The sequence below is a fragment of the Centruroides sculpturatus genome, unplaced genomic scaffold (genome assembly GCF_000671375.1).
Source record: "Centruroides sculpturatus isolate CEXI.00-Female unplaced genomic scaffold, Cexi_2.0 scaffold1107, whole genome shotgun sequence".
NCBI classification, from domain to species: domain Eukaryota; kingdom Metazoa; phylum Arthropoda; class Arachnida; order Scorpiones; family Buthidae; genus Centruroides; species Centruroides sculpturatus.
The window spans coordinates 218,510-239,554 of NW_019385422.1; the positions used below are offsets into that span (position 1 = coordinate 218,510).

At 27.8% G+C, this 21,045-nt stretch overlaps 1 protein-coding gene across 1 annotated transcript in view; it reads right to left on the reverse strand.

Annotated features, from left to right (window-relative positions):
* Positions 1-18,852, reverse strand: part of LOC111638834 (leucine-rich repeat flightless-interacting protein 2-like) — a 33,628-nt gene extending 14,776 nt beyond the window's left edge. The window contains exons 1-3 of the mRNA XM_023384588.1: positions 18,653-18,852; positions 13,171-13,341; positions 4,393-4,485 (exon numbers count right to left, since the gene is read on the reverse strand). Coding sequence (XP_023240356.1) covers positions 4,393-4,485; positions 13,171-13,302 — 225 coding nt within the window. The 5' untranslated portion in view covers positions 13,303-13,341; positions 18,653-18,852. The remainder of the gene's footprint in view (positions 1-4,392; positions 4,486-13,170; positions 13,342-18,652) is intronic.
* Between the last annotated feature and the right edge of the window lie 2,193 nt (positions 18,853-21,045).

Sequence of the window (21,045 nt, forward strand, 5' to 3'; positions counted from 1 at the left end):
ATTATAAACAACATACAGATATCAGGTATATATATACAGTAGAGTGTTGATTATCCAAATGCTGATCAACCGAAATGTCAGTTAACCAAAAGCATTCCAATCGGACTGTGTTGTGCTGAATCGAACATTTTTGATACTAGATTAACTTCTAAAGTATTTTTTAAAGTATAATTTGTTGTTGTTTTTATATTTTTCAATAAATTTATTTTGTTTGTAAAAAATAAAAAAATAATTTTTAATGATACAATAGCCATGATTATTATTATAAAAATTTTCGTTTGGCTTAACATTGACAAAAATTCAATGTGAAGAGGCATGCAATGGAGAAAAATTTAAACATGGGTTATATTAATATACTATATTAATAATGTATTTTTTCATACATAATTGATTATCCGAAAAATTGACTTTCCAAATAACCCCAGTCACCAATTGATTTGAATAATCGATGCTCTACCGTATATATATTATATACAGTAGAGCATCAATTATCCAATAATATTCGATTATTGATTATAATATATACAATAAAATTTATAAAGTTTATATAATAACATATTTATAAATCTCACATATAAGAGTGTAATACTGAAATATCTATCTAAAAAATTATTAATAACCATTGTATTGTATTTTTCATTTCAAATATTATTAACAAAAATTATTAAAGAAAATATATAGACTGTTAATTGAATACTTCATATGTTATTTCATTATATTATAAGTTGAGATTTACTTTTAATAATTATCCATAAATTTTTTTATAAAATTTATTAGTTTATCTCATACTAGGTTATTGTAATTAAGTATCCCTATTCAGAACAGTCTAAGAGATTTATCAGTTGAAATGCAATCATATCTGGAATGACGACAGTTCAGGACATGCAGAAGACATTTCTATAAAAAAAAAAAAAAAAATTAGTACCAAAACTCATCACTGAGGCATTTTTGGCATTGCAAACAATAAACATTTTATTTGTAAAAGATATTCGTGCTACACAGAGACCTTAGTGATGCAGGGATACTGCTCAATATTACATCCACTCTGAAGATGTAAAACCTAAAATCAGTGAACAGTGTATTCAGTGGCAAACTGTAACTGATCATATGCAGAGCTGGATTTACACATGAGCTAATCAACTGCAGCTTAGAGCCTATTGTGTTAGACTTCTTGTGGCTTTAAGCTATAAATTCATCCCTAATCTTCTGTGATGCTTCTCAAATGCAATGTGATAGGCTACCAAAAGTTTTCAAGACTGTCGAATTTGCAACAAGTAAAAAGATAGTTTATTGGAGAAATGTCCTGTAACCAAAAATCATATGGATTCATATCTGGAGATCAAAATGGCCAGATGACATGAAATGCACACAATTAATCACTCTGTTATTAGTGAAATATTGTTGCAGAAACTTTTAGACCCATTGAGTCTAGCTTCTTTGAAGAATGGTCCAAGGATAAATGTGGCTGTAAATCCATAATCAGATTAATTTTAGACAAGTATAATGGAATCTGTTGAAAAACAAAAATTTTCTATGATCAAATGGAACAGTTATGGGTGTTCACTGTTCCAGTGAGGTAAATTTTCACCTCATTGCTTCACAAGATCTTTCATAGTCATGACAACCACTTCCATTCTGGAAAGGAAGGTCAATGCAAAAAATCAGTTGGTTTCCCTGTTGGTAGCAAGCAACTGCTGGTTGTGGTTGATCTTATATGGATAAACAATACAATAACTTTCTCAATACCTTCAACACTATGCCATAGATTACACTCAACTGCCATGACACTGCACATTCATTTCTGGAGCTGGCAATTTATTCATTGATTATTCAATAACAGCCATGGTAACATTCTCAACAACTTGTGAAGTGATTGGTTTACATTCTCAACCAGGTGAACTCCCAAATGTCTATCTTTCTTGAACTGAGTGATCATTCTTCTGAGAGCTTGTGGAGTCAATTGTACTCTGGAAATTTCAGTCCTAAGAATCTATACAAAGTACAACTGTAACATTGTTGTAGTTTCTTAAGAAATATGTATTCCAGCAAGGCAATGACCATTGTATCTGATGAGAATGACATTAAACAGTTGTGACCACACAATGTGTGTACTTACGCAAAGGAAACTGCTTTGTTTTTGTTGCTTGCAGCATCAAAAGTGACATAATGGCAAGTTTTGATATTAAATTTTTTTATGGAAATGTCTTCCGCATGTCATGAAATGTCAGCATACCAGATTTGGTTGCATTTGGACTACTGAATCACTATGCAATTTTGATAGGGGACTTTAATTATGATCACTTGGTACATTAATCTTTTACCAGGATAAACTGAAAATGTTATTTTAAACATTTACAGCAATTCTAAATTGATACACTTTGTGTAAGACAACCTAAAAAGTATTAATAATAATATAGTATAATCTAAAAACTTATTTTAATATGAATATTTTTTCTACAGGAATGAAGACAAAATATTAAGTAACATTATAAACATGTAAATAACAATAATTTGTATATAATTCATTAAAGAAATTTATAAAATATTATATCATCAAGTCTTCACTTTACAACTGTAAAATCAAAATTATAAATTAAATAATAATCAAATATAGTCACAAAATAATTAACAAATTTTTTTGCTGTTTTTGTTCATGTTATTTGCTTATTTTAACTGTAGTGATAAGAATTGGAATAGCAGAACAACAGAAGTGTAGTATTTCAAGGCCATGTTATTAACATATCATATGCTGTAAATGACAGGAAATCTGTTATACAGTAGAACCTCGATTATCCGACCCCCGATCAACCGACCGTCCTAGTTGGCAAATTTCAAATGTCCGCTAGTGATGTGGCACTACAATATTTGGCTATGTCTTGGCTACTTTAATATTATTTTTACGTGTTTTAGCTGGCAACACTCATTCCACCATGAAAGGGAGCCAGTATTTAAACGAAGCTTAATTTTCTAATTTTTAACGATACAATAGCGACGATTATTATTTAAAAAAATTTTTGTTAGGCTTAACATCGATGAAAATTCAACGCAAAATAGGTTAATAGCGATATACTAATATACTAATTACATGGGATATAATAATATACTACACTAATAATGGATTTTTTCATACTTTTCGGTTATCCGACTTTTCAATTATCCGACCAACCCCAGTCCCCAATTAGGGCGGATAATCGAGGTTCTACTGTATTTATATATCCTCAGTTAAAATAAACAAAACTAATAATATGAATATTTTTAATTTAACTGGAATATTTAAAATTAAAATTATTATATGGTGAAATATATTTCAACTAAATTATATTTACTATAAATATAGGCCAAAATGACTTATTTGCTTTATTTATTTCTGTCATATTATAATGCTGGTTATCTCCAACTCATTAGCCTCATTATGTAGATTCTAAATAAATTTATATAGTGTTATCTGATATAAAAATGCAATCTTTTAATAAATTATATACATATTGTTTTAAATTTTTTCGTTTATATTGAGAATAATGTCCTCTGCAGTATTAACTTACATAACTAAATTCCATTAATATCATACATAAAAATAAATTATCACCTAATGGTTCTTAATCTTTATCACTCTTGTACCCTGTGATAAATACATTATAAAAAAATGTAATTTCTGGAAAGGATCATCTCTTGTTCATGTGTGTGTTTTAGCCTAACTTTACTTAAACTTTAAGCAACTAAGAAAAAAAATTCATTTAAGTTAGGTCCATGACACTAAGTTATTTTGTTTTGTCATTGTAGATGCTTAATTATATATTCAAATTTAACCCACAATCATATGCATTTTTTTTTTTTTACAGGATTGCATACATAAAGTTTATTTCTGATGATGTTAGAGTGCAAAATTGCCACCTCATGCATGTGTTTGTAGGAAAATAAAGAAAAATTGCATGTGATCACACATGTAAGGCAGTGTTTTCTGCAGTGATTTTTTGAGAACCTGTAATAAGTGGGAAAAATTTTTTGACAGTCAGATGGATAACATGTAGCATGAGAATATTCTGGAAGAAGTCAATTTGGCAACAAATGTCTACCAAAAAGTAACAGATGTTAAAAATTGCCACTATTACATGTGATCATGGGTTACTATTTTAATATAAATATATCAAGATTATTTAAAAAGTAAAACTCCATTTTCAATGAAAACAGCAGAAAAAAGTAGAAATTCAAAAAATTCAATTGTAGAAATAAAAATAATTTTCCAACCAAATCATTTCACACCCATAAAAGGCATATCACACTTCTAGAATGCTTGAACCCTAGGTTAAGAGAATCACTAGCCTAAATTATCAATGATAATAGAGGAATACAACTTATGACATTATTAAAATAATAAATGCAGATGATAATTACTTCTATTAATTGGTCTCTCTGTTTTAAGATTTCCTTTAAAATATTATTTTCTTCTTGCATTTTTTTGTAGTCTCTTGATAAACGATCATACTCCTAATAAAAAAAAAAAATGAATAAATTCATTAAAACATATGAAATTAAAAAGAAATAAATAAATAATTCTAAATTTATATCTTACAAAATAATCTATATGTAATTAAAACAGAAGTTATTCCATTAATTTGTGTAAATGAGACAAACAAAAACAATATAACACAGACACAATGTGTTACAAGAAAAACTCGAAGAGTGTTGCTGGTGGACTTTTTCCACATTACCTAGTTCAAGGGTATTAATAACAGTATAATAAATGTAGTACTACATCATCATCAAATATTTTATATGCATTAAGGCTAAGCCTTGTTACAGGAGGTATTTTTCCAATAACATATTATTATACATTTGTTATTTAACAATTGTTCAATATACATTATCTTCAAGATCATCAATAACATTACAATAATCTTTTAGTAGTAAATTTTTTCATTAGTTTTCTTTTAAATATTTTACTTTAAGTAACATAATTAGTAAAACAATATTTTAATTTTATTAATTTATCACATATTTTTTAGTTCTTTGGCGATTTGATTAAAAAACCATTCATTTTATACATTTGATTTAATGTAAGATTGTTTAATTTGGTTCTAAAGTCTTGATTTTGTTTCGTAAATAATAGTTTTTTAATTTCATATTTTTTATGGTATTTATTTAGTCCTTCACAGTCTCTTAGTAAATGGTTCAAAGAATAGTCACTTGAGTTACATCAATAACATCTGTCTTTAGTAAAATCAAAATAAGTATTATTGATAAACAATGAATATTTATTAGTCTTAATTGAATTAGTAATCTTTTTATATTCATACTGATATTAGCAGTTATGATACTCAAAATAGATGGGATATTTAAAATGTTGATATACCATGGATGGTATACAGAATGATATAATAAGTTTTGATCCATTATTATTGATTGAGAAAATGCTGATTCGATCATTAGAGAATATCCATATTGCCAATTTGTTTCTGAATTATCAAATAATCTGTTTGATACACCAAAAGATTATAATAATTTATTAAATTTATATTGCCATAGATTGACACAAAATAGGAAGGTGTTTTGATTTTTTTTTTCATTAAGAATCTTATGCCAAAAAGATATTTAATGGCATTTGTCCTTCATTGTTTTGCTGTGATTTGTCCCTGTGATTGCCATAGATTTTTGCTTTTCTCCGAGTTATTATTTTGATTTAGCATTATTTGATGTAAGAATCTTATGTTATCTTCGTTAGAATTTTTTAATCTATAATAGAATTTAATCAGTCTCTTTAAATAAAATGGAAATAATTGGAATCTATTAGTCTCGGCTCAAATTGCATAACCAGGAACAGTTCTTTCTATTTTATATCATTTTCGTAAGTAAATAACATGGAATTTTTCTAAATCATATAATAAGTCTATTGCCCAAATACGGCTTGCATAATATATTGAAGGGATAATCAGAAGGTTAAATAGTTTCATCTGTAGTTTTATATTCATAATTTTTAAATTTGCACATAAATAAATAACATTATCTATTAAAGTATTTATTTTTGTAGTTAGATTCTTCAAGTGCAGTTGAAAATTACAATTCCAATTAAATGATATTCCTAAATATTTTATTTAATTTACTAAGGTGAGAGATTGATTATTTAAATAGAATGATTTTTCTTGTTTTGGAAGTTTAACATTATTTCTAAATATAATTACTTTGGATTTAGAGATATTGATCGTTAAAACCAGGGAATTCAGATAGTTGTTTATTATATTTAATTTGTGTTGCAAGGTGATTTTTGTTGATGCAAGTAATACAAGATCATCTGCATATAATATATAGTGGTAAATTCTTTGAGAAATTTGAACTCCTTCAGTATCAAGTAAAAATAATTTATCGATGTCATTTAAATAAAAATTAAACAAATATGGCAATAACGGTTCTCCTTGTAGTAATCCTCGATTTATGTTTAATTCTGGGAATATCTGGTTACCATGACTAATGTTGATTCTGTAGATTGAAAATAATTTTGCAATTGAATCTGAGAATTTTTTTTCCAGAGCCATAGGTTTTCAATTTATTTATCAAAGTTGGGACAGGAACTGAATCAAAGGCTTTTGATATATCGATAAAAGCTGAATATATTTTTCTGTGTTTTTTTAGTAAGTAAACTTGTATTATTGATAATAAGAAGAATAATGCCATTTCTGTTCCTTTTGATTTTATAAATGCGAATTGAAATTTTGAGTTTAAATTAAGTTCCTCAGTCCATCGTTGGAATTGTAGTGCCAGTATAGAAGTAAAGCATTTTCGTAATGTTGATAGTAATGCTATTGGTTGATAATTTCCTGGATCTTTTCTGTCTCCTTTTTTATAGATCATTATCAGTTTTACTGTATTCCAATTTTCTGGAATACAGTAAAACTTTGAATTGTAGAATGAATTGAATAGTTCAAGCAATACTCATTTTCCTGATGGTGGTAATAATTTTAAGAATTTAACTGTAATTAGATCCATACCTGGTGCACATTTTGTTTTCATTTTATTAATTGATGCATCCAATTCCTCATATTATTATCAAATCTAAAATTTCATTTTCCAGATTCAGCATCTCATTAGTTATAGTAGTTTTTCTTCAATAATAGAGTAACCAGGTTAAAAAGTCAATTTGCAATTGATTCTCAGTATCCTGTTTACATAATTTACGTACTGTTGACCAAAACACAGTATTATCTTTATTTGACATTAACTGATGTTCAAGATTTTTAAAATATTTTATTTTCTTAGATTTTAACAAATTATTGTATATTGACTTAAGTTTCTTATAGTTTATAAGATTTGTTTCATTTGACATGTTCCTAAACTGAAGGCTTTATTTTTCTTTACTTTAACAATGTAACAGGTAAAGTCATACCAAGGTTTCTTAAACTTATTGGTTTTTATATTATTAATCTTTTTTATAATGAATTTTTTTATTTGATTTTCCAATTGATAATATATCTCTATTCCATTTCTCCGTATAAATTTAGGCAAATTTTTAATTTTGTCACTAATTTGCAATTGAAAATTCAGATAATCATAATTTATTACTTGATAAGGTTGAAATTTTTTATTATTTACTTGGATATTTGCCATTTCAAAAACAGTCTTGACTGGAAAATGATCAGATAGGTCGCAATTTAAAACTTGAATTTCTACATACAATATGTTCTGAATTGCTGTGTAGAAATCTGTAAGGTCTATTACTGAACTTCCAATATTAGCAACACAAGTGAATTCAGATGGATAGTCATTTTTTATTCTTCCGTTTAAAATTATTAATTGCAATTGTTGAGTATTTTTTATTAATTGAAGACCCAATCTATTATGTTTTCTATCTTTTGATTCACGGTTAAAGTGAATTAAATTATTTGGACCTTTATATTCTGAATCTATTTTCTGTGCAATTCTGGAGTTAAAATCACCAAATAACAATACATATGGAGAGATATTCAAAAATCTTGAAAAATGGAAAAATATTTCATTTAATAAGTCTATCTGATCAGGTGGAACGTAAACTAACATTATTATAATTAACTTTTTGTATAAATGTTTCATTTCGGTATTATCAATTTGCAATAAGATTAAAATATAATTAGTTGTTTTTAGTATAAATTTTATGGAACCAATGTTTTTTCTTAATATTAGACAAAGTCCTTGATACGGTCTCCAGTGTCCTATTGGTTTCTGTGCGTCAGTAGATATAATTGTGTATTCCATTCTATTTTTGATAATTTCATTAACTGGTGTGGCTAGCCAGGTTTTCAGTTATACCCAAGATATCAGTATAATATAGTAATTGAGAGAACTCTTTTTATTTTGTGGATTAAGCCTTGGCAGTTCCAGTTCGTGATATTTAAGTTAAGATTGTTTGAAATTTTAATACATTGATTATTTTCATATTCTAATTCTGAATTATGTTATTGGGTTTTTCTGTAGAGAATACAACAAAAAATCATCACTGTATACTAGCTGATCCTGAATGTAACTATATGTAATTTTTTGATGATTAATTATCAGACAGTCATCACACAGTTTTAGTTGTAATCCTTGTTTCTTAAAATCTGTATAATATTGTAAAAGTTTTTTTCTTCTTTTGCGAGAATCTATTTAAATCAGCTGATATATTAATATCTTGCCAATTTCCCAGTGTCTTGTTATATTTTGATTTATTAAAGGCTGCAAGGATTCTATTTCTTAATTGGTTTGATTTTAATACTATGCACTTAATTTGAATATTTGAATTATTGAGTAGATATTTTCTGTATCTTCTGATTCACTGCAAACTATTTTTAAAGTATTAGAAAAAATGTTGCTAATTCATTTTTAGTAATATTTTTAACATTTGACATGTTCCTAAACTGCTTTAAGGCTTTATTTTTCTTTACTTTAGCAATGTAACAGGTAAAGTCATACCAAGGTTTCTTAAACTTATTGGTTTTTATATTATCAATTATATGATAAATTTATGATTTGTATAAATCATAATTTTATTATTATTTATAGTATCCAGTTTATATTGAGTTAATTCATTTTCTAGTCTTAGTTTGGTAAATTCAATTTCTATTTCATCATTTCTCATCCTTATTTGTTGAATTTGATCTTTAAATTCTTTAATTTCATTTTGAATTATATTAATTTCTGTCTTATAAGTGAAAATCGACTCACCAGCTTATCATTACTATTGGTTATCAATTCGACTATCTTACTCCATAATTCTGCTGTTGAAATGTCTATTTGTTCTGCAGGTAATTGTTCTTGTGAGGAAGTTAAATTAATTAGCTCACCTGTTTGGAATGATGATTTGGCTCTTCTAGGTTCAGTATATTCAGTGATAAGGTTTGATTTCAGTTCCAATGGTTTGATACTATTAGTCAGCAATTTTTGATGAGTAAGTGGTAGTCTTCCTCTCTTTGTTGGAGTTTTCTGTAAGGGACCGGGATTTGGTTCTATTCCAGCAATCAATAACAATAAAATAAGAAGCTTAATATTATTCCTTTTTGTCGAAAATAATTCAAAACTCTTCATTTCTTGAAAAATTAGACAAAGTATGGAAATGGAGAAAAATTCATGCCAACAGCTGTGATGATCTGAGCACCCCCTTAAATGTGGTACTATATCTATACAGTATATATTCGTAGTACAAATTTTTAAAAAATTCAGTTTTTCCTTTATTTTATAACATATGTGCAGGATATCCAGCAAATCCTCAATACCCACACTTTTACCACAGGAGTTAAATTATCTGAAATTTCTCACTATATCATAGAATTCCAAAGACAGACAGATGCAGATCCTAGTGTTCTATTAGGGTTCCATTTTGGACAGGTTTTACTGTATACGTACACATATAAAATATGATATTTTTACAATTAGCAGACATTATTACAAAATAACTTGCACCTTTTACATTTATTATAAAAATAGTAATTGCTATTTTGCACACATTTATCACAGTAACAGTGCTCAATTAGAATAATTCAAATATCTGATAAACAGTAATAAATTTTGAAATTTGACTATTCCAGGCACAATTGCAACTGATAGCTAGTAGTACTACTGTGATCAAAAAGTATCAGGAATGAGTCATTTAAACTGCACTCATGCAAAAGTGCTGTCATTTTTTCATTGTTTGGTATGAGTTCTATCGACATCTAGCAGTAATCTGTGTCATCATCTGTTTTCATTTGCAAATACAAGCTTGTTTTGTGCATAAATAATTTTTGTGTCAGCAATTTTTCAAAATGTCAAATGTAACTGACCAAAGAATGTGCATTAAATTTTGCTTTCACAATGAAATTACTGCTACGAAAACATTGAGAATGTTGCAAAAAGCCTTTGGTGACAATAGTCTATCAAAAACAAAAGTTTGAATGGTACAAGGGTACAAGATGTTCAAGGAAGGCAGAGAACACAACAAAGACAAACCATGCTATAGTAAGACCCTCCACTTCAACTGAGGAACAACACTTTGCTCAAGTTAGAGATTTGGTGCTCAATGATCATCATTTAACAATTAGGGACATTATTGCACATTTTCCAGTATCATTTGGTTCTTTATCTGTCAACCAATTTTAAAAGATCATTTGGCTTGAAGTGAGTCATTTTTTTGAGTTTTCCTGAAAACATTGACTTTTTCCCAAAAATAGTGTGTTCAAGTGGCAGAGAAAATTTTTTCTCAAGGCAAATCATTCTTAAAATGCATCATTACAGGTGATGAACACAAATCTACACTCTTGACACCAAAACAGCTCAACAATTAAGTGAATGGTGCTCAAAAGATGAAGCAAGACTGAAAAGACCATATAAGGACATGTTGACTGTTTTCTTCTATTGTCATGATGTTGTGCATCACGAATTCCTTCCAACCAGTCAAACTGTCAAGAAATAATATTATTTGAGTGTTTTGCATCATTTGACTGAAGCAATTTGTAGAAAACAATCAGATTTATAATGAAAAAAACTTGTGGATTTTGCACCACAATAATGCACCTGCTCACAATGCTCTTATTTTTGTGAATTTTTGGCCAAAAATTCAACAAATATAGTTCTGCAAGCTCCATATCCACCTGATATGACACTGACTTTTTCCTGTTTTCTTGACTGAATCTTCTGCTTGGTAGTCATTTCGAGTCAACTGATCCCATAAAACAAACTTTGCTGCAAATCCTGAGGGGCTTCATAAAACAACTTTAAAGCATATTTCAAAGATTGGAAAAACATTGGCATAAGTGCATTGGCAGTGGGAGGGGATTACTTTTAAGGGAACAAAATAAATTTTGATGAATTTATTTTGCAAGATTTGCAAGATTTGAAAATTAAAATTTATTCAAATTTGAAGGAGACAAAATAAATTTTGATGAATTTATTTTGTCTCCTTCAAATTTGAATAAATTTTAATTTTCAAATCTTGCATTTTATTGAACCATTCCCAATACTTTTTGATCACAAGGGTATATTACACCCTTTTCTACAATTTTAAAATATCTATTAGGATCTATTAACAGTGTTACTTAGAATTATTAAGAAGAATTCCCAAAAATAAACTTTTGTCTTTGTTCACAGATTCTTTGCTGACACAGGACACTACAAATATGTAGTGTTATTTTTTATCTCTTCAAACTTATTGTTGACTAATGGCCAATAATCTACTGCTAATCTGCTAATCCTCTCTCTCTCTCTCTCTGACAGATTACACTGGTGGGATCAATGTTACATAATTTTATTTCAGGAATGTAAAGAAAGAAGTGTGAGAATAGAACAAAGAACATGTTCTGGAAATGCTGAGAGTATGTTTTCTAAAAGATTAATGTAATATTTATCATCTTTACCAGAAAAGAAATGACACACAAACAAAATATTTTACCAGTGAAAAGAATACCAATGCTTTGTAATCAACATAAAACAAAGTATAAATAATAAAGGTTAGTGATGCAACGAATAGTATATATGGCCAGGAGCGTGGCTGAATAGCCGAATATTCAGCCAAACTATTCGACTTGATTAACACACATATGAAAATTGGCGAGCAAACTGCATTATGGCAAGAATTGCATATCCTGCTCTCTATTGGCCCGCTGTCACTACACTTCGCCAATCGTGTTAATTCTTGACAGTTTTAGCGGACAGATATGAGCGTCATGGCAGTATGTGATAAGTGATGATATCAAATGTGGGTAACAATGAAATGTCCTACATGTGCAAATAACGGAAAACAGAGCAGGACCGCGAAGTGAAAATGTAAAAATAAATATGAAATTGAGTTGATAGCATAATCAAACAAGTTGAGGCAGCTTATTGACATGAATTTCACAGCCATCAATGCCAAATAATTGTTCTCATAGATTTCAGAAAGCTAAATGCTTGTAATGAAAATCACTTAGCGTGCATGGGCGAAAGCCTGGGGCTGTTCAGACTATCAAGCTGTCTGGAACTTCAGTTATGATAAATAATTTTATACAATGAAACAAAAAAAGTTAATTTAATTTTCAAGTTTATAATAAGGAATGATTTCATAAAAGCTCTTTACAGATCATTAATTATTATTTTTTTCACATTTTATGACCTAAGTTTCGATCTAATGTGTCCACACAGTAAAAATTTTCATGCAAATTTTTTACCCTTTTCTTTCACCCCTTTAGGGTTGAATTTCATAAAATATTTTCTTAGCACGCCTAAACTTTACAAAAGGAACATACCCTCAAATTTTTAAGTTTCTAGCACCAGTAGTTTTGGCTCTGCATTAATTATCCTATCAGAACTTGTTCTTTTATATACGAGTATATAGATGACTAAACTACATAATAAGTAGGTAATTTTCATTTGATTTGTTACCTTTTTTTTTTGATCTCTTAAAAAAATAACTTAGTTATATTACTTTTCCTTTGATCTTTTACATAAATAAGCAAAAAATTGCACTTTCTCGAACTTGAAATGTATGTTCAGCATTAATAAAAGTCACCAAAATGATTAATTTACTGTGTTTTTGTTATTTATTACTCCTTTTTAGGTATTCGGCCGAATAGTGAAACATAGGCCAAATACCGAATAGTAACCGAATATTAGTTGCATCATTAATAAAGATATATAAATGTGAAACACAAATAGTGTTTCACTATAATTTTTAAATCAATGCTTTAAAAATTTGTAATTTAAATTATTTAAACTCACTCTTGATGTAGACTTATATTCTCTCTGAACTTGATGAAATTGTTCTTCCATTTCTTCTATCTCATCATGAAGTTTATCTACATGGTAAGTTAAAGCAGTTTTTTCATTATCCAACTGTGCATTACTAATCATAGCCTTTCGAAACTTTTCTTCTGCATCCGATAGCTGATGCTATATAATTTAAAATATATATAAATGAGTTATAATTTTTTTCACTTAAATCTTCTTTCAGTTTAGTAAAATCAATCAATCTATGAAAAATTAAACAGAATTAATTGTTTTAATAATTAAAGAATAATGTTATTTTTTTTATTTAATTATTTTTATTTTTTTTATTAGTTGGTTAATATTATCAAGATTGGCAGGATCCAAAACATACAAATTATAATACATTATAAATACAGTAGAGCATCGATTATCCGACTCAATTGGGGACTCAGGTTGGTCGGATAACTGAAAAGAATTAAAAAAATACATTATTAGTATAGTATATTAGTAGTATGTAATTAGTATATTAGTATATCACTATTAACCAACTTTGCATTGAATTTTCATCGATGTTAAGCCTAACAAACTTTTTTAAAAATAATAATCGTTACTATTGTATCATTAAAAATTATTTTATTGCTCACAAAACAAACAACCACTCATAATTAGAAAATTAAGTCTCGTTTAAATACTGGTCTCTCTTTCATGGTCGAGCCAATGTTACCAGCTAAAACATGCAAAAATTTAACAAAAATAACATTAAAGTAGCAAGACATAGCCAAATATTGTAGCGCCACATCACTAGCGGACATTTGAAATTTGGCGACTAGAACGGTCGGTTAACCGATGTGACGGTTAATCGGGGATCGGATAATCGATGCTCTACTGTACTTCACTTATTGTAATCACAATTCAGTTATTCTTATCATGTTTGGGTAAATAAAAAATCTCAGGTTTTTTTATGCTTTCTTTTCATGCTAGTAGCCTCAACATGTAACTCACAACATGAAATTGTTATAAGTTATTGTTACTGGTCTTAACCAGAGCTTGAAATTAATCATTTTGTTGTATTGTAACTAAATAACAATTAGTTTAAATTGGTGGAATTATGCTAGTTAGTGTTGATAATGACAGTAGACAAACAATACTGCATGCATTATTTATTTAATAAATTCTTGCTTTGCATAATGTTATCAATCTATTATTATAAGTTTAGGCAAGTCCCAAAGTGATTACAATATATAATCTACTGCATAACTAACTTTTCAAGTTGAAGCAGTTTGTTATTTTAGATAAATTATGTATTTACTTATACATAAACAAATCCACAAACCTGAATAACTAAAGCCAAACCAAACGAATCTGCTTATTATCGGGCTACAATAAGGTTAATTTTAAGAATTAGATATAAAGTAATTTGACAAGAGGTAGGCAGTTAGGCTGCCATTTCATGAGAAAAGAAGCAACGTGACTGTCTACATCTTGTCAAATTATTACTTCATATCTATTTCTTAAAGTTTGCCTTATTGTAGTCCAATAATATGGTAGTTTGCTTGGTTTCTATTTACTTATTTTTTTTGAGTTGAATTATTCTTATCTTTATAAATAAAAGGAAAAAGAAGACAATAATACAATATAAAAATTAAAATGTTTTAAATAAAATAGTTCATCGTTAAAACTATGTTATTATACTCTTAATGTTTTAAAACTATTTTTTATTTAGATGATTAAATAAATACAGGTATCCCCCGTACAACACAGTTTCCAGTTTTGTTCTAACAGAATTTTGAAAATCCTCCATACAAAATTTCAATATTTTTTTATTCAAATAAGCATGCATGTTGTCTCAAATTTGCCCATGGATTTCAGAATACTGAAATTTTCAATTTCTTTTGTGCCTTTTATCGGGTTTACTTTAAAGAAAGCCAATAGTGCAATTTTTTTTCTTCCTTGTCCTAGCTTTCCTATCAATTGTCATTGTTGTTGCTCTCAGACTTTAGCTCTTGAAATTGTCACTGTGCTTTTTTAATAGATTAAATAAACTTTACTAAATACAAGGAATAAACATTTTTAAGTAAATATTACTAAAAATTTTTTAACTGTAGGTATTATTTATGGTTAAAAAAAAATTTAACAACATGAAATAAAATGAAGTAATCATGTGTAAAAATGACAAATAAAATACAACGGTATCTTGGTATTTGAACAGTTCCCAATTTGAGCAAGTCGGTATTCAAACATAAATTTTGAAAAAAAAATTTTGCTTGGTACTAGACTGAACAAATGCAATCCTCTAGATCAGGAGTGTCCTACCTTTTTGTTTCTTTGGGCCACATTGGAAGAAGTCATGGAGTTTTGGGCTACAAGTATAATATATATACTTGTGGCCCAAGTATATTTTGGCCCAATCCTTAAATATACAAGTATATTTAAGAACTAACATGTCTAGATTATAGTAATAAGCATTAAAACTTTATTACGAATAAGGATATTTTAAAAAATTACTTCTACAGACACTTTCAATTTTTATTTAGAAATAAATAAATTCATTTATTATAAAGGAGATAAACAAAAATTTATTTGAAAAACACAAATATTTGTTTTATTTGGGTCTCTAATTAATAAAAAGTGACGAAACATCATTTTAAAGTGCATTTTTATTCAACTAATATATTTATAAATAATGTGTAACCCAAAAAGTAGCCAATGAGTCAAATGATATTTTTTACGCCAAACTAATAAAAAGGTAGCCAAATTTGACACAAAGTAGCCAAATCTTGCAACGCTGGAAGGAGTACTAAATAAAGCTGGAGTTGGGACTCAAAGGATTATAGACCCAAAGCAAGAAAAGGAGAGAAAGGACCCAAGATAAAAAAGTGAGGAAAGTTGAAAAATTAAGGGTCAATATTTGCATAACAAAAGGTATATTTAACCTTTCTCGTTTAATAAGAAAGAGCTTTATTTGTATATTTAACCTTTCTCATTATCATTTTATCTTTTGGCCTTTCTCTCCTTTCCTTGAATTTGAGTCTATACTCCTTTGAGTCACAACTTCAGCTTTATTTAATATACCTTCCTCATTCACACATTTCCAAGTATTTGAAAATGTTTCCTTTCCACTCAAAATTAAAATATGTATAAAGGTTTACTGCTTTGTGAAACATCTTTTTTGAATTTGTGCCGTTGAAATAAATAAATAAATAAATAAAATAAAATAAAAAAAATCTGTCAGTTTTGTTTACACGTTTATTGGGCTGCATTGGAACTTGCCTTGGGCTGCATGCGGCCTGCGGGTTGGACACCCCTGCTCTAGATCAAATTATCAATTAATAACATTTTTATTTTGTCATCCATAAAAAAAATGATAAAAATATAAAAAACGAAAATGTTTATGATATTTCTGATCAAGATCAACAGAAAAGCTTGGAAAATGATGATACTTTGTAAAAAGAAAATGCCCTTGTTGTGAGAGTAGTCTGGGGTACAGGGAGGTTTATTACGCCTGTATCACTTACTAGGCACAGATTATCCGAAATCTGTCTCCAAAGTTTCGGATCGAGAGATCCGATCTTAAAAAGTCTCATAGGAGAGCGATAATCGCTAGTAGATCTGAACTGTGAAGTCCAGATGCTTGTCAGGGCTGACACCAGTTTGTCAATTTATCGATTAGCGGACAAACACGCGTATGAGATCTGATTCGGACACAAAATTAAGAGACATTTTAATTAAAAACGAAATAATAAATTTAATAAAACAAGAAAATAAACTCATACAAAATATTAATGAACGAGAGATAGAACTACTACAAATATCATACAAATCGAATGATATCTATACTTATCTTATACCCAATTCGCGATCGAGAGAGAGAGCTCACAAAATCGTTATAAAACATACAACCTGTTTTAGTTGTCGTTCGTCTTCTTCTCTGTAGGCAAGGGACACTTTGGGGATAAAGTTCATTTACTTCTTTCCGTGGGAGATCGATATGTGCACAAAATCAAAGTATAATTTCTAAGTGCCGACTCTGGACTTATTCTAAGTGACTTGACTAAGGGCGTTGGTCATCAGGAGGAAAACGTGTGGAGTTTGGACACTTCCAGATCTGTCGCTGAACTCCCCGAATTCTGACAAATTTCCCCTATATCTCAGGATTTACGACCAATCATCTGCTAGAAACTCGTTCATGTGAACGGATGAAAGGGGAATCAAAGAGGGGTAGATAGTTCCCATCTGAGTGAGATTTTTAGCGGATAAGAGAAAAACAGAGGATGTACAAACTTCCCTCAAAGGAAGTAACATCTGCTATCTATCTTTCCCACGTCCAAAACATTAGTTTTCTCACAAAACGAAGTAATATTTTGTGACAATATTTTAACATTATTAATAAAAATTATTAAATTAGACCCAGGGGCCTTTCAGGTCTCACATTGTTTAACTAAACTTAATATTAATATATCATACAGAACTTTTAATTGTGATTGTTATTTAATTATTGAGCTTTCATAAGTATATTTTTCTTAGTTATGAAAAACAATAGTATATTTTTGCTAACTTTTGGAACCTAACTCCATGTTTTACATAGTCCTTTTTTTCGTATAGCACAGATTCGCATCACATGGCACTTTTTCAGAAAGTAACTTCCGTATTATATGGAAGATACCTGTATTTAGGAGTTTCTAAATTATAAATTAATATTTATGTAAAATGTATTAAAATATTTACCTTCAACCAAGATATTATTATATAAATAAATGAATACTTAAAAACCATGGATTAAGTTTAACATTGCATTTTAAAACAATATAAATTTTTATAAATATTAATTTTGTATTTACCATTTCAGAAGAGATAAAAACCAAATACAAATTTTAAATTGTAATTAAAATTTTAACTTATTTCTATTTTTTATTCTACTTTTTTTGCTTTTCAAAATTAATTTATTTATTAAGTTAAAATAAAATATTGAGACTACTTTACTAAATTATTAACATTTTTAAAAAAGATTTACCTAAATATTGGAAAAAAATATGTTAAAATTAAATACTCTGACTTCATATAATATTGAAAGATATAGTGATTTGAAAGTAAGTTGAGAAATGATCATAAATAACAGGATTTTTCTGAGACTTCTTTTTATACATCAAATATCAATATACTTAATTCCAACAAATTGTTATAAATAAATACATTTAGAGTTTTGTTTTGTTTAGAGAGTTAGAGTTTTGTTAGAGAGAGTTAAAATAAAATTTTGTTTTATATCAAAACTCTAAATGTAAAGTAACTAATATTAGAATTTTCTTCTCAGAATATAATCATCACACACATATAGTAACAACAACGTAGTGCTAAAACGTGATCATAATTAAAGAATAGGTGTTGAGAGCTCTCGATAGAAAGAACTCACTGAACACCTACTTTTTAATTATATCACCCTGTAACATAGCTAGTGTATACAATGTAGTACTATACTTTCTTGAAAATGCAACTGTACCTTAAGATCTTTGGATTCTATAGCTTCAATGGAATCTTCACTGCTACGTCTAGAATTACCATAGGATGATGAAGTAGTTGCAAATGAAGAACGTCCCTTAAAAGAAACATGAAAGTTTAATCATAATCATCTATTTTATTTATTATATCAACTAGATAACGTTTTCTTTATTCCAGCAAGATTATCTAGTTGGTATAGCAAATATTTCCAGTTTGAGTTCTTAATTTAAATTATATTTCATTTCTTTTTAATATAAAACTTAATTGATAGATAGATCTTTCTAATGAATACTCTTTTTAGATATTTCAAATAAAATGTTTTGCTAAAAATAATGAAGTAACAATACTATATTCATTTCTATAAATATAAAAGTTTTTCAACTTTTTCATATTACAAATATAAATTTGTATGTAAGTGTAATAAATACCATAATGGAGTTAATGCAGTAACATAATCATAATAGTTTATTTTTTCTTTATGCTTACACCAAAAACTTATTAACATATTTTATTGTTATTTAAAATAAATTATGATTCCTCTAAAAATTTTACTTTCAATACTCTTGTAGGTAAGTTAAATAAGGTTTGCCTATAAATGTATAAATATACTAGTAGTCCCATTTTCCTACAAGAAAAATTTCTGAAATATATAAATTTTTTCAGAAATGAAATCAATAATTTAATGCAAAAACAATGAGTATTAATCCAATATAACAAATACAAATCACATATGTAAAAATAAACTTGCAGAAATCATAATTTTCATATTACATTTACATAATACAGTAAACTCTCACTAAATTGGACTTTGCATAACTTAGACAAATTTTTTGAAACTGAAATTTAAAATTTCTTGCAATAGTAAAATTATAATTAACAAGCGTTTTCAATATCTAGAAAACTTTGCAATATGTTGCATTATATTACAGTAGTTGGGAAGTTACTAAAGATTGTACATTGCTGTATACTATACTGTCACAAAATTTTTTAATCTCATTTCCTGAAATAACAAATTCAGCAGTATAATCTCATTATAGTAAATCTTATGCATAAACCTAACCATAATAAATTACTTTACTGTATATCTACATTCTCATTTTCTGTCATTGAAGAAAACACCCTACTAACTTGGACAACTCTCACCCCCTATTAGTCTGAGTTAGTGGGAATTTACTCTAATTATCTAAATGAAAAAAGAAAAGAAAACAAAATAAATAAATGTATTATTCAACAGTAATCATTTAAATAATTTTGTTCATCAAAAACTATTGTTAAGCTCTATCTACATATATCTAATTTTTTAGTCATTTAGTATATACAGTACAGTATTTAATGTAACTGAATGCATAGATTTGAATATTGAACAGTTTCTAGATGGTAAGTTCTCTCTAGTAGGAATGTTTTCTTTTAATTTTTATAATTGAAATGTTGTATTAGTCATTATATAAAAATTTTCAACAAAATAAAAATAAATGTATCTATTAAAATGCATCATTACAGGTGATGAACACAAATCTACACTCTTGACACCAAAACAGCTCAACAATTAAGTGAATGGTGCTCAAAAGATGAAGCAAGACTGAAAAGACCATATAAGGACATGTTGACTGTTTTCTTCTATTGTCATGATGTTGTGCATCACGAATTCCTTCCAACCAGTCAAACTGTCAAGAAATAATATTATTTGAGTGTTTTGCATCATTTGACTGAAGCAATTTGTAGAAAACAATCAGATTTATAATGAAAAAAACTTGTGGATTTTGCACCGCAANTATTTTTATAAAATCTCATAAAATTACATAAGTTTAATTTTTTAATTGCTTAAAAAATCAGTTAAATGGACAACAAATTATTTTTACAAAAAGTTAAATAGCATTTTCTTAATCCTAACTGAAATATTCACCGATTAATTATTATGTAAACAAACATATACAAACCTGATGCACAAATGGGTAGTTGTTGATTAATTGTTCAGAGTCATTGATTAACATCAATAACTCTATGAACAATTAATAAATTGTATAATGATAAAAGCCATACTGATCAACTTTTATGCACACTTAGAAGTAAAATGAAATATAAACAAAGGAAATTTCTTACACTTGGTAACTTTCTATATTACAAGTTAAATTGAACACTCAAGAAATCAACAATTAAATTGGAAAAATAGTTTACTTTATAGTAGCCTATATATAATCTTGTAACATGTTCTGAGAAAGAAAACTCAAAATTTGAATTAATATTTACATATATCTAAAAATACTCAAATGATAAATAATTTTTTTTAATATAGTAAAAAAAATCATGGTTTTTTTATTGGCCATGATTTTCAAGATTGAGGATGTTAAGAGGCAATCCCCACCATATATATAAAACCCAATTAAATTCTACATT